This window comes from Parus major, chromosome 21, assembly GCF_001522545.3.
Source record: "Parus major isolate Abel chromosome 21, Parus_major1.1, whole genome shotgun sequence".
NCBI lineage: Eukaryota > Metazoa > Chordata > Aves > Passeriformes > Paridae > Parus > Parus major.
In genome coordinates, this window is record NC_031789.1 from 3876482 (window position 1) to 3899008 (window position 22527).

The 22527-nt window shown below is 54.4% G+C and overlaps 1 protein-coding gene across 4 annotated transcripts; it reads left to right on the plus strand.

Annotated features, from left to right (window-relative positions):
• The first annotated feature begins 647 nt into the window (after positions 1–647).
• On the plus strand, positions 648–20436 carry NPHP4 (nephrocystin 4). Of its 4 annotated transcripts, XM_019008750.2 has the most exons (29): positions 648–808; positions 1053–1267; positions 2115–2246; positions 3990–4162; positions 4490–4554; positions 4828–4983; positions 5720–5856; positions 6533–6699; positions 6782–6908; positions 8331–8504; positions 8628–8757; positions 11014–11060; positions 11746–11936; positions 12040–12231; positions 12821–13005; positions 13252–13412; positions 13817–13997; positions 14848–14964; positions 15156–15235; positions 15398–15615; positions 15707–15896; positions 16040–16123; positions 16219–16375; positions 16694–16779; positions 17654–17739; positions 17821–17992; positions 18555–18734; positions 19531–19674; positions 19840–20436. In XM_019008750.2, the coding sequence occupies exons 2-29, from the start codon at positions 1130–1132 to the stop codon at positions 19978–19980; spliced, it is 4011 nt and encodes a 1336-aa protein (XP_018864295.1). In that variant the 5' UTR covers positions 648–808; positions 1053–1129; the 3' UTR covers positions 19981–20436. The 4 variants fall into 4 exon arrangements, with proteins under 4 accessions (XP_018864295.1, XP_018864297.1, XP_018864293.1 ...); XM_019008752.1 differs by lacking the exons at positions 648–808; positions 3990–4162 and having other exon boundaries at positions 1186–1267; XM_019008748.2 differs by lacking the exons at positions 648–808; positions 1053–1267 and having other exon boundaries at positions 1294–2246.
• The last annotated feature ends 2091 nt before the right edge of the window (positions 20437–22527 follow it).

The following is a 22527-nucleotide window of genomic DNA, read 5'->3' on the forward strand; positions in this document are numbered from 1 at the left end:
CACTGGGGCTCCTACCCTGCCGCTCCCGGTGTACGATGACAGGCCACAGGCCGCAGGCCACCGGAGCATCACGAACAGTGTTCACCTGGCCTTGTTGTAGGATGAAGCGACTGCCGACCTCCCCCCCCCTCCGCACAGCCCAGCGTCCCACTGGGCCGAGAGCAGGCGGCGGCGCGAGAGCCCCTCTCTCCGCATCAGCGAGCGTCGGGAGGGGCGTGCGACGTGGTGGCCTCACCCGTGGCCCTGCCCGAGACCCTGCCCGGTTCCACCATCCCCGCCACCTCCCGGCCCCGGCCCCGGCCCCGCTCCCCCCGCGCCCCCGCACCTGCCCCGCGTCCGCCGCTCCCGCCGCTCCGCCGCCCGCCCTCGTGGGGGGCGGCACCGCCCCGCCGCGTCTGGCCCCGCCCCTCCCACCGCCCATTGGCCGCGCCGCCCGCCTCTCGCGCCGCATGCAAATGACGAGGGCGCCGCGCCATCCCTATTGGCTGAAGAGCCGGTCGAGCCCAGCGCGAGGACCCGCCCTGCGCGGTGCGGCACCATCGCCCTAGTAACCCGATGTTGAGCCGGGCGCGACCACCCGCAGTAAAGGGGGGAGGCTGCCGCTGCCGCCGCTGCTTCCGTCTTGTCGCCGCCCCCCGAGCCGGTGCGGAACCACTCCAGGGTCGTCTCGCCTTTGGTTGTCTCCGCTTTCAGCCGGCGATGGGCCGCGGGAGGTGGGCGGCGGGACGGCGAGCGGCAGTAGCGCGTCCATTTCCCCCTAGGGCCGGCGCGCGGTTGGTTGGGCCCGAGAAGATGGCGTCGGGGCGCGGTGAGTGAGCGGGGGGGTGCGGGCGCTGAGGGACGGGGCCAGTTCCAGTCTCGTTCCCCCGCACCGGGAGCCCCTGGCTGCGTGGGCGGGCCGCCACGGGCCAGCCCTGCCATGGCTGTACTCGTGCGCATCCCTAGGCGGGTCCGGGCCGGGCGTGGGCAGCGGCCGTCCCCACCCACGTGTGGTTGTTGCGCGGGGCTGTGTGTGCTGACTGTGCGGGGTCCGTGTGGCTGTGTTCCCGCAGGGTCCGCGTCCCCTGGTGTTCCAGCCCCGCGCCCGCCGTAGCTGGCGCCGGGAGGCAGCGGCGACCCCCGGGAGGCGATGGGCGACTGGGGCCGGGTGTTCCGGCAGTACCGGCCGCTGCCGCCGCACCCGCAGCGGGGCCGGGCCCGGCCCCCGCCCCGCTCCACCGCCTTCCGCTGCGTCCTCAAGTACCTGCACGGCGCTGCCCTCTCCCAGGTAGGGGCGATCGGCCCCGCGAGGGGACCCGGCAATGTCTTGCTGCACCTGTTGTTTCTGCTGAGTCTCACTATTCATAGAATCATGAAATAGTTTGGGTTGGAAGGGACCTTACAGATCATCTCCTTCCACTCTCCTGCCATAGGCTACCTTCCACTAGACCAGGTTGCCCTTTCCAACCTGCTGGCTTTGAACGCTTCCAGGGATGGAGCAGCTGCAGCTTCTCTGGATGACCTGTGCCAGTGCCTCACCACCGTAACAAGAAAGAATTTCTCCCTAAGAGCAAACCTAAATTGCTCCTCCTTCAGTTTAGCCTCCCCTCCTGCTTATTCTGTCTCTTTCTGTGGGTGTACAAAGTCACTCCCCATCTTTTTCTAAGACCCTTTCAGCATTCCTGTCCATGTGTGTGGGCCTGAGCTCCCAATGGTGGCTTTTAAAACAAGGTGGTTTTGGGGAGAACTAACTGGAAATCTCCTGGAAGCACAAGGTTGTTTCAATCCCATGCCTTATTACCTGTAAATCTGAGTTGAATTAATTTTTCATTTAGCTTTTTGTTAGTTTAGGTAAGTATATTTAAATTGAATTTTCTAGATAGCACTTTAACATCAACTGCTTCTTTATTCTATGCTTAATGCTCAATTTTCCCACTTTTCCTTTGCTCTGTCAGCCTCTGGCTTGGCAGCAGGTCCTGCAGCAGTGCATGAAGCTGTCTGTGACCATGTGCCTGATTTGGGCATCCCTTAGGAAACAGGAATTATATCTCATACTAAAGTGTATCCTGAGCTTTGGGGACGCAGAGCTGACCTGTCCCCGAGCACCCCCAAAGCCAGTGCTTTGTGCCTTGCAGGGAGCCGAGTACCAGCTGCGCCTCTCCCTTTTCGATGCCACCTACCACCACTTCTTTGGGAGGACGTGGAGGAGCAACTGGCGAGTTGCCAGCGCTGCCCCGCCACGCTCGGCCAGGGCGACGTTCAGTGAGGTGAGGGCTGCCAAGGGTCTGGGAAAACGCCCATCACTTTCCCAGTGCTTCCTGACTTTTTCCCCAGGCTGCATCCCAGACACTGCCCATTTATTAAGCTTTATGTATGGTTTATTGGGGAAACTGGGGTGCTGGGTTTCCTTTGAGGCTGGTCCCCACCGTGGGAACAGCGATGTGCCACCACCTGCCACCTGCTGTGTTCGGAGCTGGCGGCAGAGAGCAGTGTTTCCTCACAAGTGGGAAAGAAGGGAAGGAGCAGCTGCCCACCCTCCTGCACAGCGCTTCTCTCCACTTATCTGGGAACTAAACTCTCCCAAAGCCATATTTCCATCCGCTGCCGATACCAGCAAACCAAGGTGTCCCTTAGCGGGGAGATTCCTGCTGCCCCATAGCATGACCCATGTTTCCCAATTCATAGCTCCTGTTTCCACTTCCTCAGTGCCTCAGGTGAAGCACAGCTCAGCCCCGGACTCTTCCCTCCTTTGTATTGACAGTGACATTGAGGGGCGTTGATGTGTGTGTTTCTCTCCCAAGTGTTTCAGTACCGTCCCACCCTGGCTTGTTTTGAAGAGGGATGGATTAAAACTAGGGCAGAGAGTGCTGCAGAGAGAGCTGAATGCTGGGAGGAGCTGCCTTTCCAAATACATTCCTACTGTCTGCAGGATTCCTGGGTGTTTGCCATGTGGTTGGGAGCAGTTGGCAGGCATTTTGGGGTGTTGGGGGGCTGTGTTGCAGCCTCTGTGTGGTGGCTGAATTGCATTGCCTGTCCCTGCAGCTGCAGGGCTCAGGGTCTGACAGAGGGGTGATCTGCATGTGGGGTGGGATCTTCCAGGTGCGGGAGAATCAGCAGCTCATTGTTAGGAACAGTTCAGGTGGAGCTGGAATTGATTTGTGACAGGTGAGGGAAGGCGGAAAGTCACTGCTCCCCTGCCTATGTGTGCTGTGTGCATGCTTGCCAGCCTCACCAGAGCAGGAAGGTGTGAGGACAGGGATCAGAGTCTGTGTGGTGGGTTTTGTCCTCAGGGTCTAGGGGAGAAGAATGCAGTGGCAAACTGCTGTGTACATTGAGGAGGGTCCCTCGAGCTCAGTGGCACAGGGGATCCCCTGTCAGGGCTCCATGTGCCTTTGCAGGGTGAGCCTTGCTCTACAGGCACAGTGGTCAGGTCGTTAATCCAGCACCTTGCAATAAAGGCTAATGGAATAACGATTTATGTCCTGGGGTAGATGTGGGAATGTCTTTTATTCCTTCTTGATAGCCCATATTGTAGTAAACGTTTTCCTTGAAACACTGGGGTAATGAGTTTTTAATAGAAAGATTAACCTAGCTATAAATTCTGTTCTGGAGAGGTGACCTGTGTTTTGTCCCTTCCTGCCCTTAGGTCTAGGCTACTCCCATGTCCCTTCCCACTGCAGGAAGGTTTCCAGCTCCTTTTTCGTGCTTTAATGCTGTAGGTCTGGGATTCAGCGACACCCTGCTCATTTGGGGTCTGCAGCCTGGAAGTTATTCTGGAAAACAGGTGTTGGCAACAAAAAGAGAGTTAAAAAACAAAAAGATGATGCTTGAGACTTAAGGGCTGAGATTTTGTAGCAGTGCCAGAAGTAATTTGCCATTAGCTTCTGTCTGGAAGTTTTAATGGATATTCTGGTTGTGCCACTGAGTGTCCCAGTACAAAAGGCATTGCTCTGCCTGCAGCTGCTGCTGCCAGCTCTGAAATAGCCCATCTCTCTCCTTTCCTGTCCCAGGTAATTTATTTCCACACCTCCTTGAACCATCCTGGCATTGCTGCTGTCGTGGAAGTGGTAATGATGGCTGGGAAAGGGGATGGGAGCTCTCAGCATCTTTCCTGTGGCTTTGGAATCATTCCCCTCTTCCACAGCGGATCAGAGGTGACAGACCCAGCCACTGAGGACAGAGCGTAGGTTCCCCTGCTGCATGTGCCTGGTCACACTAGGAATTGAGGTGGCAACGTGCATGGCTGCTTTGAGGTGGGGAGAAAGGGTGGTTCTGGGGCTGCAGAAACAGAGACAGCATTTAGAAACCTGGAATTCTTTGCTCTGGGGTAGCAGTGATGGATTTGGAAGGAATGCCTGTCCCTTCCCTAAAGGACAGGGCTTTTTCAGAGTGGTTTGGGTGGGTTTTGCTGCTGAGCAGGGGCTTTATGGAAGATGGAGATGTAATGGAAGATGGAGATGAGCTTCAGGGTGGATTTACTGACTGCTGCACATGTGTTCCTTGCTTTCAGGCTGAAGCTGTACCATGGGACACCACGTGCCCTATTGCACCCGTGCTTCCAGAACCCTGTGGAAAGTAAGGAGCAGCCAGACATGGCATCTTGGTCCTTCTTGGTGGCTTCTCTTACCCAAATGTGTGTCGTATGTGTCTGCTTGATGTGAGACATGGTGGTCAGTGCCCTGGTCTTGCTCAGTGGATGTGCCTTACTGCCAGCTGGGAGTGGCCTGGCTGGGCAAACATAGGTTTTCCTTAGCTCCTAGCACATGTGTTTACAGATAATGATTCATTCAACATTGGGACTGTGAAGCTGTCTCCCCAGTTTTGGTCATTTTGGGATGTTTCCTTCAGAGAACAAATACATGACAGTGATGGAGAAGAGCTACCTGCAGTATGCCTTGAAGTCCCACCAGCCCCTGGAGGCGATATTTCACCTCCTTCCTGAAAACCTGCTGATATCTGGGCTACAGACTGTTCCTGGTTTGCTGCCGGCACGTGGAGACACAGGTAAGGGCTCTTTCCCTTTCTCTCTGCCTGTGCTGCTCCTGCTTTAAGGCAGTGAGTCCCTGGGAGGCTGTGGCAGGGCAGGCAGGGCACTGGGATGGGATTTGTGGGGGCACATTTGTTTCTTTGCAGTGTCTCCCCTTGTCAAGAGCATCTCCCCTGCATGGGGCTACAGCCCTCACACTCAGAGCTCAGTCTTGAATCGGTCAAAATGGCTCAGTCAGTTCCCTGTCTGTTAATTGCTTTACTCCTGGGAAGCTGCTAGGGATAAGTGATGGCTGGTTTAATTACAGTCATTCAGCAGAATCTTAGAAACAGCTTTTGCAGCTTGTTTAAACTTCTCAGAGGCAGGTTAGGCATCACTGGGGCCTGGCAGGTTTGGGGGGATGAGCTCTTGCCTGCTCGGCTTTTGTTAATCTCTCCCTATGGCACATTGCCCTTTGAGGTTCTGCAATTAAAATAACGTGAGCTGAAGATTCAGAGGGTAAAAAATCCTTAGAATTCTGCAGCTGAATTATTCTCCAGCTTCCTGCCTGGAAAGCCTGATGGCTTTGGGGTAGTAAATGTTGATACTGAAGCTGAGCAAGGTCTTGAAAGCAGCTGAGTCCCTGCAGGTGCTCAGGCCAGTGCTCAGAAGCTGAGTTGGCAGAGCCACTGCTGGCACTGCAGGGCACCCCATCACAGCAGTGGTGGCTTTCTGTTTGCTTGAGAAACCTGTGGCCACCCCCTTGTCTTTCAGGTGACTGCTTGCAGAAGCCCCGGCTGATGAAGACCGTCACCTGCTATCTGGAGCGGCTTTTCATCCAGTTGTACCCTTCTCTGGAGGAGTTTGAGGAGGAACTGCTGGATTTACTGAACAGCGATCGCTTACTTCAGGTAAGTAGAGTGCTGTGAGGGTGGTGGAACCCTGGCACAGGTTGCCCAGAGAAACTGTGGACACAGGAAGTGTCCAAGGCCAGGTTGGACAGGGCTTGGAGCAGCCTGCTCTGGTAGAAGGTGTGCCATGGTAGGGGGTGGAACAACATAATGCTTAAGGTCCCTTCCAACCCAAACCATTCTGTGATTCCGTGATTCTAGGTACTGCCAATGTGGTTGAGGCAGGGGAAGGCACAGTGTACAACAGTAATTCTAGTGTCTGGAATTATGGGTGGGGTGAAAAGTGTAAGTGATATTCATGCATTTGTTTCTCTTGGAGTCTCCAGCATTTTTTTTGCTGTGGAAGCCTTTAGCTTGTTTCCTTCTAGGATTAGTGTGTGCTTTGTTTTGAATATCCAGACACACATAAGCAGAATTTGGATTTGCTTTGCTATGGGAAATGCTGAGATGAGATGCAGTGAGTATTGAGTCCATCTCTTTGGAGTGGCAGCCACTGGCCAGGTCCTTTTTTGCCAGATTTACACCAACTCTGCCATAAAGACAAAAGACTTTTGTACCTCTCATCTGCTGGGGGAATAGGTCTTGCTTTTTGAGTTTCTGAAGGGTTTGCCTGAATTCTTCTGGCTGTGGTCAGTGCAGGGAGGGCTGCCCAAGGTGGAAAACATTCCTGTCACAGGCTAACACTGGGCCGGACGGTGAAGAGCTGGTGGTTCGGGAGCGGCGGCTGCACGTTGGCGTCCACAATGGCCTGCACTTCGTCCAGGCACCGCAGGTCGCTGTGCTGGTGCCAGGGGCAGAACTGTCACCGAGTGGCTGCCAGAGGGTGCCCAGCTCTGGAGCCAGGTAAGGGGGAGCCCCTCTGCTGCCAGTGCTGCTTTCCTCCTGCCTTGGATGCTTCCCACAGCCACTTCTCCATCCCGCACAGGGATGCAGGTCAAGCCCTGGTGCTGAGGAGCCGCATCCAGCTGAGTGAAATGGTTCCTCACCCGGCATTTGGGGTCTGCTTCCAGCTGGAATATGTCTTCTGCAGCACGGGGAGAGCTGGTGGGAAGGTAGGGCTGAGAGTGTGTACACCTTGTCTCTGTGCCTGTGAAAGAGCAGGGATCCATTCTGGAGGAGTGAGCCTTGCTGAGAAACTCCTTCCTCTGCCCCTGTTTCACCATCCTGCTCCTCCAGGTTGCTGTAGCTCCTTGTTGTGTGGCTGTGCTGTGTAAAGCAGGGCCCTACGAAGTGTGCAGGTGCCTTCCACTGCACTGCACAAAACAACCTGCATGGCTTGGTGAATTATTTTAATTACATGTGGTTGTATTTCTCCACTGTTTATATGTAGATGCAGGAATGTAGCCTGCAGCATTCCTACAGTGTTCTGGCAAGCTAATCTGGAGAATTTCAGCTTATTTTGTAATATCAAAAAGGCTTTTCTTTAGAATCTGGCATTTATGCTGAAAAGAGGTTAACCCATCCCACTCCTTTTTTTTGTTTATTTTTGCCCTGAATGCTGAGGTTTTCTGGGTGCTTCAGGCTGATGTTCTCCAACTGTAAAGGCAGGAGAAATCTCTGGGGGTGGTCTCTGCAGTCAATATACTCTCAGCTACTTACTGATAATTTACTCACATCTTAGTTTAACCTTTCTGCAGGTTAAACCCAGATCAATTAGTACTGTGTATCCCTCCAGAGACCTTGTACTGTTGAGCCATCAGCTCCTTGCTGGCTGAGTCGATGGCCAAGCATTTGTTAGGAGGCTTTAATCGTCCTGCTAAGATGTTTGTTGAAATTGTAGCAAATGCCTCTTATTAAGCCGCCCAGAGCCAATGTAGAGGAAATGGGCATTTATAAAGCAGATGCAATTGCCAGACCAGAGGGATTTGTACTGAGAAGGGAGACACCGAGCTGTGCTGTTGGAAGTTGTTGTTGGGTCCAGCACTGTTGGAAAACTGAAGCCCAAGGTCCCACGGAGATCTGGGGTTCTAGAGGCAGATCTGTTTGACTCTGTGGGGAGCTGTCTGGGGCAGCAGTGGAGCCAGTCCCTGTGGTGCAACCCTGGGGCAGAGTGCTTAATCCCAAAGCTGCTTGCAAAGCTGATCACCTTGTCCTTGTCCTCCATGCCATAATTAGCTGTGAGGGGGATGGTGGGTGCTGGCAGAGCCCTCTCTTTTTTCTGTGCCTCTCCTTCAGTTTGAGGGAGGCTGTGGATGCGCTGGGTAAGTGGAAACCTTTCCCCTCTGCCAGGGATGGGGGTCCAACACGTATCCCTTCGTGCAGCTGCTTGAGGGAGGGGTTACAGAGGCATAAGGTCCTGGGAAGTGAAGTGCCTCCAGAGCAAGATGAAGAGCAGTGGCTTCTGTGATGCCAGAGCCAGGTGTGAGGAGGTGCGGAGGGGGATGAGAGCCAGTGCCTGTCTGGCAGCACCCATTCCCAGCTCCTGGCAGTGAGGTGGGGCTGCCTGGTGCTCACTGTGCTCCCCCACCCCCCAGGCCCTGTCCGGCAGTGCCCGCAGCGAGGCGGCCGACATGCGCTCGGTGCGCTGGGCTGTCTGGAGCCCCGTCCTGGGCACCGGTGACACGGACGTTGTCCTGCCCCTGCGTGGTGGTGCCCACCGTGGCCCCTGCCAAGCCCTGGTCTACCGGACCCCACCGAGCTCCCGGCAGGTAAGGGTGTGCTGGCCCCTGGCAGCTTTGCCTCTGGCGTCAGGGCGAGGGGGCCACTGTCGGAGGCACGAGGGAGGCTGCGTGTAACACACTGTCTGAAAGCATTTTCATTGCCAACTTCAGGGGAAGCACGTGGAGTCTGGGACTGTCCAATTCCGTGTTTCCACTGATTCGGAAGAACATCTTGTATCTGCTGTGGAGCTCCTATGTAAAGACAGGGACGAGTCGAAGCAGCCTCCTACGCCATCACTGAGTGAGTGTTTTCCAGATCGCTGACATTTAAAATATAGAGTGTGGCACTGGTGTCTGCTCGGGAGAGAAAACAAGACTTCAGTGAGTTTCAGTGAGCTAGTTATGAATTACTGGAGTGAAGCAAGTTTTTGTCAAGTTGAATTCAGCTCTTACTTTTTAACTTGCAAAATTCCCATGTGATAGTATTGCTGAACCATGTGCAAAATCCCCAGGGATTGGCAGCACTGCCCCAGCCGGCTCCAATTCCAGGTCACCCGGTGCAGTGGCCACACCAGCAGCACATGCTCACTGCAGGTACTGCTGCTCCTCTCTCTGGGCTCAGAGTCTCTCCAGACATGAGACAAGAGAGGTATCAGTCATAGGCTGGGGAAAAGTAATCTGGTTGTGCCACCACTGATGGATGGGGTTGGGTTAGGTTTGTCTGGGTTGGGTTGATGTGTGCAGGATGTGCTGGTGCCTGACTGAGGAGGTGCAGGCAGTATCTGTGCATCTGCACAGGTGCATCTGTCTAGTTTTGGGGGCTGTGTGGTTAGGGTTCCAGCACCCCTCTGCTCTATTGGAGGTGAAAGGAAAAATACTGTGGGCTTGGGTTTGGGCATGAGGTTGTGCCCATGCACTGTGCTCCTAAAAATCCTCTTTGGCTTGTTTATCTTTCATCCATTTTTGTGATTTGTGGGAACCAAACTCCCCTTTCTTTGCAGTGCTGCTCCTGCTGGGGTCCCGGGTGTGTCTTGGGGTGATGTTTTGGTCGCCAGGCAGTGTTTCAGTGTGTGTCCCACAGCTCTGTGATATCTCCCCAGCTCTCTGATGAGCCACTTAGTGCCAGCCCACGGGCCAGGCAATGCCCACTATGGTGCGTTGCTGTTCCCTGCTGGCTCCAGTGCAGTGGTGCCTTCCACGAGATGGCAGTGGTACCACGGCTTTGCTATGACAAATCCTGTGTTTCTGCTGGTGAGGAGCCAGGATTGCTCCTGGGAGGGACTTTGGAGAGGAAAGCTTTAGGGGGAGATGAAGGGGTCTGGTGATGTCAGGGTATGCGGGGTTGATCTCCCGGCAACACACGCTGCATCATGACTGGTACCTTCCTAGTGCTGCTTGAAAAGTTTTTCCTGGTGCCTTTCAGCTGTAGGTGGCTGGGATGGTGATGGGAGTTGTGGTGTGGTGAGGGGAGAGGGAAGCAAGTGCTGACACTGAGCTTCCAACCTGGTGGTGGTCTGGAGCGCTCTGGCTTGGGCAAGTGTGCTGGACTGTGGGCTGTGTCCCTTGTGAGGGGCTATCCCCATCAAGGTGATTTTTGGGGACAAACTCCCTGGCATTTCCCAGCTTCAGGGGGCTGATGGTGCCAGGGAGAGCTTGCAAGTGCAGCGGTGGTCCCAGAGCGGTGCCCCTCCAGCCTGTGTCCCAAGGGCCTGAGGAGACTATTGGGTTAACTTTTTGTAGAGCTCTATTGAGAAACATGCTGCTGCCTGGCCCAAGGGAGGCCAAGAGCTTCTTCTGTCAGCTCAAATGCTGGTGTTGCTGCTGTGTCTGTCCATCCTCTTCTTAACACCAGCCAAAGCCATCCTAACTGGAAGGAAACAAACAGTATTTTAGGCATGAGGGAGGCAGGGTGGTTTCCTTTACGCAGCAGCCAGCATGGAATAGCTGGGATATATGTGGTGGGGGAAAGCAAATTAAGGTCTCAGCATCACGTGGATGCAGAGATGGAACATCTGTGCCCCTGCTCTGCTGCGAAGGACCCGCGGCTCCACGGCACAGTGAGCTCAGCTGTGCCGGCGCGAGAGAGCAGCCGAATATAAACACAATAAAGCTCCCACCGTTTCGGGGCACAAATGCTCGAGCAGATGAAGGGAGTGACAAAATATAACAGAGAAGCGATGAAAACCTTAAGTATCCTAAAACTTTCACGTCTCATTAAGCATCCCACTTAGGCAGCACCGTGTGGCCGTGGGGCACCGCGGAGCTGTCAGGGGATGGGGGAGCTGCTGTTTGTGGCAGAGTTAGCCTGATTCACGGCAAAATAATGGATGGGTCTGGAGATGTGCTGTGTTAACCCTGAAGCAGCAGTCTTATTGGCAAATAAGTCAACAGAAATGTTTGGGTGATGGTAAGCTGCTTCACTGTGCTGTCTTTGCCCCTAAAATTGAAAAGGGCTGGTGGAAGGACAGGGCAGGTTTGGTGGCAGTGGGTGCAGCTGCAGGAATGGGGCCTGAGGGTGATGGCTCCTCTACAGCATCTCTCCTGTCCCTCTCCACAGGAGTGCCAACCCCACGGCGAGTGCCAGTCTCCCCACGGGGACCAGGGGTAAGTGTCACGTGCACCAGTGGATGTGGGTGGTGGGCAGCAGCATTCCCCAGGGGATGGCCCACAAGTAGGATGTGCTTCTGGACCCATCCCCTGCCTGTTTTCCTGTCTGCTGCAGCCAAGAGGCACTAAGTGTCCTCAACTCCACCTCCTCCAGGCAGTTCCTGCCGGTGATGTGCTGGGCGAGGTTCCCTGTGCTCTTTTCACACCCCAGGAGTGAGGGCAGCTCTGATTTTTGACAGCCCAGATTTGCTGGGTGCTGTTGTCCCTGGTATGTGCTGACAGTGACACACGGTTTGTTCATGCAGAGTTCCCAGGATTTAAGGAGAGCTGTGAATACTGAGAGCCCTCTTTATGCTGTTTTATATCTTGATGCAGGAATCAATGCACACAAATATTTTTGATGAAATGAAATGCCTCATAAGGCCACATTAAGCACTTTGATCTTCCTGCTGCATGTGCTCATCCCTCCTCTTGCCAGGGAGCGAGTACTGGGGAAATGGGAGCAGAGGTGCAAACCCTTTGGTGGCCAAGTTGTACCACTTCTTGGTGGAATGACCCCTGGGGCATGTGGTGGCCAAGCTCCTTTAGCACAGAGGGGGCTGCTGGCTCTGCTTGGCACAAGGGCTGCCTCAGGAGGCCGCCTTGGGGCTGTGGGTGTTCACGCTTGCCACTCTCTCACCAGCTGTCGGTGTCCCAGCTCGTGGCCTCACCACGGGGCACAGGCCAGACCCTGCAGCAGGATGGGGGCATCACCCACCTGGAGACCGACCTGGGCTCACCGGACACAGAGCCCTGTGCCAGCGACCAGCTGCACGCACTGCCCTTCACCCCTCTGCAGCTGCCCATGGCTGCTGTGGGGCTGCAGGCAAGCAGGTGATGCTCGGCTGCCCCTCCCCAGGTTCCTGTGGCCCCATCACCTGGCCTGCCAGGGTCCCCATGGCCCCTTTTGTGGAGCTCACCCCTATTTCTCCATCAGTTTCCATGTGTCCCTCTCTCGTGCTGCACTGGCACGCCTGCACGCTGCCGGCTTTCCAGACATCCTGGACCGCAACCAGGAGCCAGTGGAAATCTCAGAGCCAGTGGAGCTGGGCAGTTTCAACCTGCAGCTGGAGGAAGCTGACCCTCTGCAAGGCAATGAAATTGTCCTGCAGTTCCTGGCTTTTGACAGGTGGGATAGCAGTTCATGGTCTTGTGTGGGCAGATCCCAAAGGCCTCCTGGACAGAAGTCCTTTCCAAATTCCCCCAACCCTCTGCCCTGCTTGGGCAAGAGACATCTTTGCAGCGGTGTCTCCTCTTTTAGCACCTGCTTTTGTCCTTTCCGGACACTTTTAAGTAATAATCCGTTTTTTTTAAATTGGATCCGTGAGCTACAATATGATGTCAGAGCTCATTAATGCAGGGTTTCTCCAGAAATGCAAATGGAGTTGGCAAAGTTGGCACCCAAGGGGTGGCTTTGGCTGCATAAGGCCCTGCTTCTGTTTCTTCCATGGCTGGCAATGTGCTGTGGGAAGGTAACATGCTGCCTTTGCTGGGCGCCTCCATCACAGCATATGGCAGGAGACAGCTGGAATTACAAAGCTTTTTGGAAAGTTAAGGCAAACCGTATGGCCGCTGTCTTCAGAAAAGTCCAAATACTTGTGGTGCTGCCAATCTTCTCTTGTTCTTCTGCATCTTGGCATGTGCCAAATGCATGAGGAGCTCGTGACAGGGTGGCAGTGACATGCTATAAGTGACCCAAACCCCTCTGTCTTCTCAAGGGATGCCCAGGGCAGTGTGGAGGGGCTGTGGCCAAGGACTGTCTTCCTCACCTTCCAGTTCTACCGTTTCCCACCGGTCACCACGCCCCGGCTGCAGCTGGTCAGCACAGATGGGGGTCTGGCAACTGGGCTGGTTGTGCCAGCACAGCTCCTTTTCCGTGTCAACGAGGATGGGACCCTAACCAGTAAGCTCTGGTTTTAGCATCCATGTACGGCTGCTCCTCTTCTGTTGGGTGGATGAGGGCTTGCCTCTGGCCCAAGGGGTGGGCTGGTATCTGTTAATAGCAAACCTCTGCTGATTTGCATGTCATGAAAAACATTCAAATCATCCAGTGTTTGAAGCAGAACACAGAATGTCAGTTGTGTGAGGTGCACATTGAGGCTTCTCACTAAGACAAGTGCCACATCTGTGACAGTGTGGTGCCTTGCAGAACCACCAGGCTTGCAGCTGAAGTACATGGTGGATCCGGCTTTCCTGCGGCCTGGGGAGCAGCGCTGGTTCCTGCGGTACCTGGCCGAGCACAGCCTTCAGATTGATGTCTGGGATGGAGACTCCCTACTCCATGTTGGGTCTGCTGCCATTAAACTGGAGGTATTGATTAGATAGAAGGCCTTTTCCCATGGCTGGTAATGGTGAAGGCCCCCCTGCCTGTGTGGAGTGCTAGGGCAGAGCCCAGCTCTCGTTTTGGTCCTCTGTTGAGATGCTATTGCACTGTCCTTGTGTCTTCAGTAATGGAGTAACTGTCAGTCCCTCTGTGTAACCGAGTCTGGTGTCAGCTTGACAAGCCCCTAATCACAGGATTTGTTATCTTTTCCTCCAAAGTGATGACAAAGCATTAACTTTCTTTGCCTTTCCCTGGAACTCTGGTAGTATTCTAGCACTAAGCCCTGCATAGCCAGGACATCTAGTGTCATTCATACTCAGACCCCTTGACCCCTCTGGGCCAGACTCCCCAGTAACTCGTTACACCTTGTCTGTCCTTGCCTTGTCCCCAGCCCCTGCTGCGCCAGGGCCGGACGGCTGTCAGGACCTACCACGAGTTGGAGGTGGCCACGACTGAGTACGAGCCGGACGGGACGGTGATGGGCCGGGAGGCTCTGCGGCACGGCGCCCTGCGGCCCCTCGGTGTCCGTGTGGCTGTGAGGGGCCGCCTCCACCTCTGCCTGGCCAATGTTGGTGAGAACCCACTGCTCATGCAGCCCAAAGGCTTGGGTGGGGCACCCAGCATGTGCGGGGCTGTACCTGAGTGAGACCCAGGCTGGCGGGGACGTCATCCTTCCCAGAACCTGCTGGTTGCTTTTATTTTATGTATTTAATTCTGTGTCCTATAAATGTACAGTGACTCCAGGTTTTAAAATCTTATCTTCAGAGGAGAGATTAGCTCCATATAAGATATCTTAAATCATCATTTCCATACTTTGCCTGCAAAGGGCTGATAAGCTCCTGGGAAGGAGAATCTGAGATCCACAACCCAGGGAGTGGTTTAACTCACACCCTGACAAAGAAGAGGGAGGGAGGAAGTGGAGCCACTGTTCCAGGACAGCAGCTGCCCTTTGATTGGTGTTTTTCCCATCCTCTGTTTTTTTGAAATTTCAAAACACTGTTAGAAGTAGGGTGGCAAAGCTTGGTACACTTTCCTGAAGGATGGGGATGGGATGTGTAGGCTGGGAAGATACCTGCTGGGTTTAGAGCCTTGTGTGGCTCCACTTGGCACAGCCTTTGTGGGAGGGGGGAGATGCAGCAGGCCATGCTGGGGGAGGCAGAACACAGAAATGAAAGCAGGAGCTGGTGAGTGGCTCAGGATGGTGTGTGCTCTTGGTGCTGCTCCACTCCTGGGCAGGTGACTGTGTGACAGAACAGGCTCCAGGGAGCATGTGAGGGTTTCTGGGCATCACTGGTTTCCAGATATTCCCTCCTGCTTGTGTAAATTGGCTGAACAGAGCATCAGGGATGTAAAAATTGGCAGTAGATTTTTTAACAGTGAAAATGGATGGTTTCCACTCACTCCTGTCTCCACTTGTGGCAGGTCACCCGTGCGAGGGGACCCCAGGACAGCTGCCATTCCACTCCCGCATTGTCACTGCACCAGACAGCACTGTCACCACCCCAGGTGATGGCTGGAGCTCCCTGAACACTCCTGGTGGTGAGTCCTGCTGGGGCCTGGCCTGTCCTGTGTGGGTTGAGGTGGGCAGGGTCTCTGTTGCTGCAGTGCCAGCTGTGGGTCAGCTGCCCCCTCTGGTGCTCCCCTTTCCAGCCCTGCAGTATTGCAGGGCTTTTGGGGGCTGCAGTTTTTGGGGTGTCCGTCCTTGGTGCCACAGTGGTCTCTCCCCACAGGCAGGAGGACAGCGTGGGCCCGCAGGCTGGTGGATGTGGACAATGAGCTGGAGGCCGCACTGCGCAGTCGCCGGCCAGAAGTGAGCCTGGCCCCCCTGGTCACCCTCAGTGAGGCCATGTCCACCCACTGACTGCAGCACCTGTTGGTGGTGTGGCTGCACATGGGGGCTGGTGGCAGGAGGCCTCATGTGGGGTCAGACTCCTGCGTGTCTCTGGGCTCATGGTTCCTTCTCTCCCGGCAGGGCTGGCCAAAGCAGCGTGCCTGGGACCTGCAGGTCATTGATGCCTACCGGGATCACATCAAGGGAGAGAGCATCTACCAGATGCTCAGCCAGGCCATCACAGCCACCCGCACTGTCCACGCTGTGCTGGGGACAGCTGAGTTCTTCGAGTTCGCCCTGAAGAACCCGTACAGTGTCCAGCACACTGTGACCATCGAGGTCAACGACCCTGAGCTCAGGTGGGGGCTCCCCTGTGTTTGTGGGGAGATGCCAGGGTGGTACCAGCTCCCTCCCAGTCCTCACCAGCACCTCTGCTGCTCACTGCCCCAGTGTCATACTGGACCCGAGGGAGTGGCGTCACTTCAAGGAGCTGACCAAGAGTGTTACACCAGTGGAGGAGGATATGTTCCATCTCCGTGATGACCTGAAGCCTCAGGTCTACCTGCGCCCCAGTGAGACTGTCCACATCCCCTTCAAATACCAGACCTTCTCTGCAGACCCTGCTGTGGTTGCAGCACAGGTAGGCACGTGCCCCTGTTTTGAGCTGTTCCCAGTGTGAAGTGTTCCCCTTGGCTGTGTTTGCCAACGCAGAGGAACAGCCATGGGGAGCAGCAGCAGCTGCAGTGATGCTGTACTCTTAGGGAACTCACTCTCACCCTGCAGGGGCCGGCTGGGCTGGGCACCGGTGCCAATGGGAACACTCACTCCCTTGGGAAGAGCGGGGCCAAACAGACAAAGCTCATCCAGGTTAGGGAACCAGGTGAAACGCTGCTTGAGGGGCTGTGCGGGAGGAGCAGAATCACTGGAAAACCCCATCCCTCTCCTGCTGGCCCCTGGGACAGGTCACCTTCCAGGTGAGCGGGGGGAAGCCCATTGCACTCCTGCGGGTGAAGGTGGAGCCGCAGCCCCATGTGGTGGACCAGACCTTTCGCTTCTACCACCCAGAGCTCACCTTCCTGAAGAAAACCATTCGTCTGCCTCCCTGGTACACCCTCCCTGGTGAGTCTGTGGTGTGCCTGGCAGGGCTTGGGCTCTTCCCTGTTCGTCATCATCCATAGCTCATGGAGCCTTTCTGAGGCACAGCAGCATCCAGAGAGCACATTGCTGCTTCCTCACCCCTTCATGGCCCTGGACTCCTGGCTTGCTCTCCATCCATCTTTCTCTGTTAACTTCAATCCAAATTCCCTACACCTGCACACCCTTGTGGTTTGCTGGTAGTCTAGCATGAGGGGTTCTGTGTCCAGCTGTGTGGGGTGCAGGGGAGAGGCACAGGTAGAGGAGAATCTGAAGGTGTTTTCCTTGGTCCCTTGTCCACAGGCACACCAGTGGGGGTGCCAGGCGGGCAGCCTGAGATGTTTGTTCGATGCAGCGACCCCGACATCATTTGTGAAACCAAATCCTTGGTATGTTACACTTTGGCATCGCTGTTCCTCATGTCCTTCTGCAGATAGTTTGGGTTGGCAGAGAGCTGCCAGTGTGGGTACAACCACAGAGCATCCCCGTGTACCAGGCCATGGCAGTGACACAGTGGCAGTGATGAAGCTGGAATTGCCTTTTATTCCCAGTTAAAAGGAGCTGCATTGTTTTGGTGGGGGAGGCTGAGCGTTGCCCCTTATCGCATCATGCAGCAGCCTGTGCTTGCTTGTTCTTTTGAGCAAGTACCAGATGATTCAGACGCTGGGGAAAAGCAGCCTTTTGTTGGGCTGGGATAGACCTTTCTGCTGCTCAGGGTATCTGCAGCCGTTGGCAGCGTGTGGTGGGACGGTGTGTCCTTGGGGTGCACAGCAAAGCCCATCCCGGCTGAAGGATGCTGGGGTAGTGGGGCAGCTCCATCCCCAGCTCTGCACCTTCCCACTCCCTCCCCAGGCAGGAGGCTCTCCTGGGCTGGCTCCACAGCAGGAAGGGGTGGAAGGGAAAAATAAGCTTAGGCATGTCCATGCAAATGGCGACGAGGGATAGTTGCTAATTGCTGTTGTGGAAATGCGTTAGTATGGTAATTGGATTAGGGCTTGTTAGAAAACTTGCAGAAAATTTGCCAAAATTTGATTACAGATACAGACCTGGAATGTGATAGTCATTTGTATCCTCTTTTGTAATTAAAAATACTGGGAGAGCTCAGCCAAGCTGTGTAATAACTTAATAACGTAGTTTAACGAGGTACCCAAAGCATCTGCTTTCATAAGGCCATTGGTGGTAGTTCCCCCGTTAATGGGAAGACACCCCTGGGCTCCTCATTAGCTGGTCAACTGCTGGGACAATGTTCTGTTGTCTGTGCAGGGGCCTGGCGAGCCACAGGACATCTTCCTCAAAGTAGCTGGAGGACCAAGCCCACAGATCAAAAAGTTCTTTGTTGCTATTTATATGTAAGTAGCAGGACCCCAAAAGGGTGGGGTATGTTGATTCCCATGCTGTGTGGCAAGCCCTGTCTGTCTGTCCATGCACAGGGACACCTGGCTGGCAGCACCTGTCCAGATCTGGCAGTTCTACCTGCACTCGCTGCAGCGCCTGGACGTGGCCTGCACAGCCGGGCAGCTCACCCGCCTCTCCCTGCTGCTGCGTGGCACCGCGGCCCCGCGGAGGGTGCGGGCCTTCACCTCCCACCCCCAGGAGCTGGAGGTAACCCCCGTGGTGGGCTGGGGGCTGGCTGGCCTGGGTCAGCCCAGAGAAGCCCCCTCTGGAAAGCAAAAGGCAACCCACGCGGAACTGTGAACAACTGAGAGCCGTAAAGCGTTTGTGATAATTATCTTTTGATTAGAGCTGTCATGTGTAGGATCATTGGCGCGAAACCCCGGAGGGCAAATTATCTGCGTTAATGAGACTGTCTGAAGACTCACAATTTCTTTAGAATTCGTTCGTCCGTAATTGGAAATGTGAATAATAAAAGGCAGAAAAACTCCACTGCTGTCCTGTAAAGGAAAGGCAAAGGCTCCCCAGGCAAAGCCTGTGTGGGGAACCCCTGGGCTGGGGAGGCCCTGGGTGTTCCCGAGTGGCTCTTGTCCTTCCTGACATGAATTAGTCCCAGAGTATCCCTGGGGCTGGGAAGTACGGGATTTAATAGTGGTGGAATAGGGGTACAGGTTTTTAAGAGCAATTAGGTCTAATTGATGCTCTAAGCTGGACTTTTCAGGGCTGTAATCAGCTGTTGTGGGTGGCTGTAGCTCCAGGTGTTGTTCCACAGATGGATCCAAGCGGTGCCTTCCTCCTCCCCGCCAATGGCATTCAGGACCTGTATATCGGCGTGAGGCCACGGCGGGCTGGCAGCAAGTTCATCTACCTCAACTTGGTGGACGTGGAGTCCCACCAGCTGGTGTCCTCCTGGCTGCTCTGCCTGTCCTGCAGGCAGCCCCTCATCTCCAAGGTATGTCAGCTCTCACCACTGCAAAACGTGGTGATAGCACTGGATCAGTGGTCTCAGTTCAGCCAATAACCCGGGGCTGTCTTCTGCTTCTTCCTCTCTTTCCATCTGTGTTTTTTTTGGCGCTTGCCACCATAAACACACATTTAGCCCTTTGGGTACTTGAATAATCTCACTGAAGCCCCTGGTAAAATGTCTTTTAGGCTGTTTTGGAGGCAGCCCCACGCTGAGGAGCGGCAGCTCGGAAGTATTCCCAGTTGTGAAATTAGAGCTGCAGCATGCTGCTTTCGATTAGCGCTGTGCTGGCAGAGGCCTTGCCTCAAAGACAGAAAATTAGATTTCCTGGCTAATGTGTTCCTTCTAAAAATGTTTTCCTGAACCCCTTGGTACTGGGAAAGGTTCAGATTGGCATTTACACTGATGCCCCATTGTCCTGCCACATGCTGCTTGTGCTATGGGGTGTTAAGAGAATCAGAGTAGTTGGGGCTGGAAGAGGGTGTTCAGGGTCATCAAGTCCATCTAGTTATCTGAGCACCACAGCTTATTCTGGGAATGAGAAGGAGCTGGCTAGTCTCTGCTACTGTCCCAGCCCTTTGTTCTTCACACTCGTAATTAATTGTTGCTGCTTTTGATCAAAGGTGGGTTCTTTCTGCTGGCTGGCAGAGCAGATGTGAATTGTGGGAGGGGAGGGCAGTGTGTGGGAGGCAATTCTCTGTAGTGGGTTTGGAGAGTGCCTGTTGTTGCTGCTGCCCACCCTGCCATCTGTGCCATCTCGCCACGGCCCCTGCTTGCCCCACAGGCCTTTGAGATCTCGCTGCCTGTGGGAGGTGGGAAGGGCTGCAACAAGCGCATCACCTACACCAACCCCTACCCCTCGCCCCGGCTCTACTTCTTATGCACCAACCGCCCCGACCTGCTGCAGTTCAAGGAGGATTCCTTCGAGGTACGTCCTGCTGCCAGCACTCCCTCCTTGTCAGGCTCCTCATCTGGCCAGACCAGGTGATGCTGGGTGGGTGCCGGCTGTGAGGGCCACCCTGGCTGGGGGAAGGTGGGCACATGAAGGGGCCTGGGCAGGTGCTGCTGCCTCCTCCAGCCCTCTCTCCCGCAGGTGGCTGGAGGGGAGGTGTACACCATCGGCCTGCGCTTCGCCCCGAGCCAGACAGTGGGGGAGGAGGAGATCCTGATTCACATCAATGACCACGAGGACAAGAATGAGGAAACCTTCTGCGTGAAGGTCCTGTACCAGTGAGGCTGCCTGCCCATCACTGCGAAGCTGCAGGTTCCTGTGCCAGCCCAGCAGCTTCATCAACACCACCTCGGGGGTGCCTGTGTCTGTCTGAGGGTGGTCATGACCCCCATCCCCTGGCTGTCACCTTGCCAGGTTGGGGGGTGTCTCTGTCACCAGCATTCCCAGGCATTGCTCTGAGTGCCAGTGGTGCCAGGCAGCTCCATCCACACAAATTGAGACGAGTAGATGTGTTTGTTACAGCACTTTGTGACTGCAGGATCTGTACTTTTGTTAAGCGTGATGATATTTTAGGCACTTTGAATCTTTTTTTAACTTAAAAAGTTTGCAGATTTGATTCTGCGGAATATTTTTAAAGCATTTTATATTTGACAGTGAGTTTTGTACACACTAAGGCAGTTTTACAGGATTTTTGGTACTTTTTACTCATCCTTGATCCATAAAAATTACTGCACACAACCGTCAGAGTGTGGCAGCAGTTTCTTCCTGGGGAGGTGGAAATCCTCAGCATCCCTGCCCTGTGGAGATGAGTCCTGGAGGTCCCCTGCATCACCCCGGTCCCCTGGACCATGCTAGGGGTCAGGGCAGGGACCATAAATGGGACTGGGAGCTTAGGGCAGCCCACTAGCTCTGGAAATGCTGCTACACTCTCCACAGGCCTGAGGCTGGTGAATTAGTGGCCCCGATAAAGTCAGGTGCCGAGTTCCTCTGCCTCCCTCACACTGATGGGAAATGACAGCTCATATTTTAGAAATTATTATACTGTCTGCAGCACAGAGAGGCCCTGAAGTTGGGTTATTAAAGTAGATTAGCTGAATAATTTTTATTACATTTTCACAGAACGATATTTCTTGAGGCTTATGAATGAGCTGGTGCTGTACCTGCAGCACAGGCAGCTCGAGTGGTGAATGATGTGCCAGCATTCAGGGAACACCAGTGCAGGGACTCAAGCTGAGCTGGTGCTTGAGTGGTGCTGCCTGCTCCCCTGCAGCACACGTCTCTGGCCCAAAATCTACAGAGCTGTCATTTAAAAAAGTTGATAAAACTTTCCCTGTAGGAAATGCAAATGCCTTGTGTCCCAGCTGCTTGGCATTATGGCCATGGCCCTTGGAGTTGCTGCTGCTGCCTCTCAAACTCAAGACAAGTCTAGGGACAGCTTCCTGGGTTCCCACTTGTTAATGAAGTCATCCCTGCTAATGACAATGAACTTGAGCACCTGTGCCTGGCATGCAGCTTGGTGTGCTCTACCCATTTGCATTCATGTCAGGAAGGAAGTGATTCCAGTAATGACAGAATTAATTTGGCCTAAAAATCTCAGTTTGCGTCTCATCACTGAGGTGTGGAAGGAGGGGAAGGATTGAAAAGCCCTTCCCATGGGTTCAGTAATTCTTGGGGCTGTTGTCCCTCTTGGAGCAGATGCAGATCTTTAGGGGGCTGGAGTGTCACTGCCTTGGCAAAAGCATTGCTGGAACAGCAACAGAGGAATAAGGAGGGCAGGGAGACCTGACTCCAGCACCTGGGCTGGGGAGGGGCAAGTAAAAAATGGCTAGTAGTAATGATGAAATTAGGTAAAAAAACGAGAAACCAACATGGGAGTTGGGGGCAAAGCTCCTGCAGCAGCTGAAGGCCCTTAGGAAACTGGCCCTCAGGATGCCTGAGCCTCAGCAGGGTTTGTTGCCAGCCCAAACTTTTAAACCCAGCTTGTTTTCGCCATTATGAGGAGGAAATTGCGATTGCCTGAGAACCCTCTAATTAAACAAAGCCTCACCATAATATTTGCTGGGAGCTCGCCAGCCCTGTAATATGACATTACCAGGCATCTTTATTAGCTGAAATGAGTATTTAGTGCCTCTGCCAAACCGAAAGCTGATTGAGGCACATGGAAGCAGCGTGGCAGCATCCAGCAAAGGCTCTTGTGACCTGCTGGTGAGGCAGCATCAACCTGGGGGGCTTTCCACTGAGACAAACCCTTTCTTGGTAATTTCCATGTCGCCCAAATCTAGCCCAGCAGCCCCAGCATGGAAGTCTGGGAGGTTTATTCCCTGTTTCTCCCACTTGTCTCTCTGAAAGCGCATCACCAACTTGATAAAACCTGATTTAATGGTTACAAAACCCAGAGATAAAGCTGCTCTTAATGGATTTCTTTAAGATCAAGGCTGTCAAATAGGAGGCTCAGAATCCTTTCTGTGGTGAGAGTGACTATATTAAGTGCACTCAATCACACCCAGGCGAAGGTTCCCTAAGTGAGACACTGGCTAGAGGAAATGCATTTTATTAGCATCTCTGGAGAAAGGAGTCTGGCAGGAGGGATGAGGAGCCTGTGAGCTGCAGTGGCTGTGCTCCTGTTCAGCTGCAATGGATGGGATGTGAAGGACTTTGCAAAGCACATCCTCACTCCCTGGTTGGTCCTGTGGGGAGGAGGGTGATGGCTGCCATGGTGACATTGCAGGAGCTTGCCTGGGGGAGAAGAAACCCCAGGGAACAGTGCTCAGCTGGGGATAATGCTCACAAAATACACCTCAAAATCCACCCTATGGAGCTCAGCTCCTG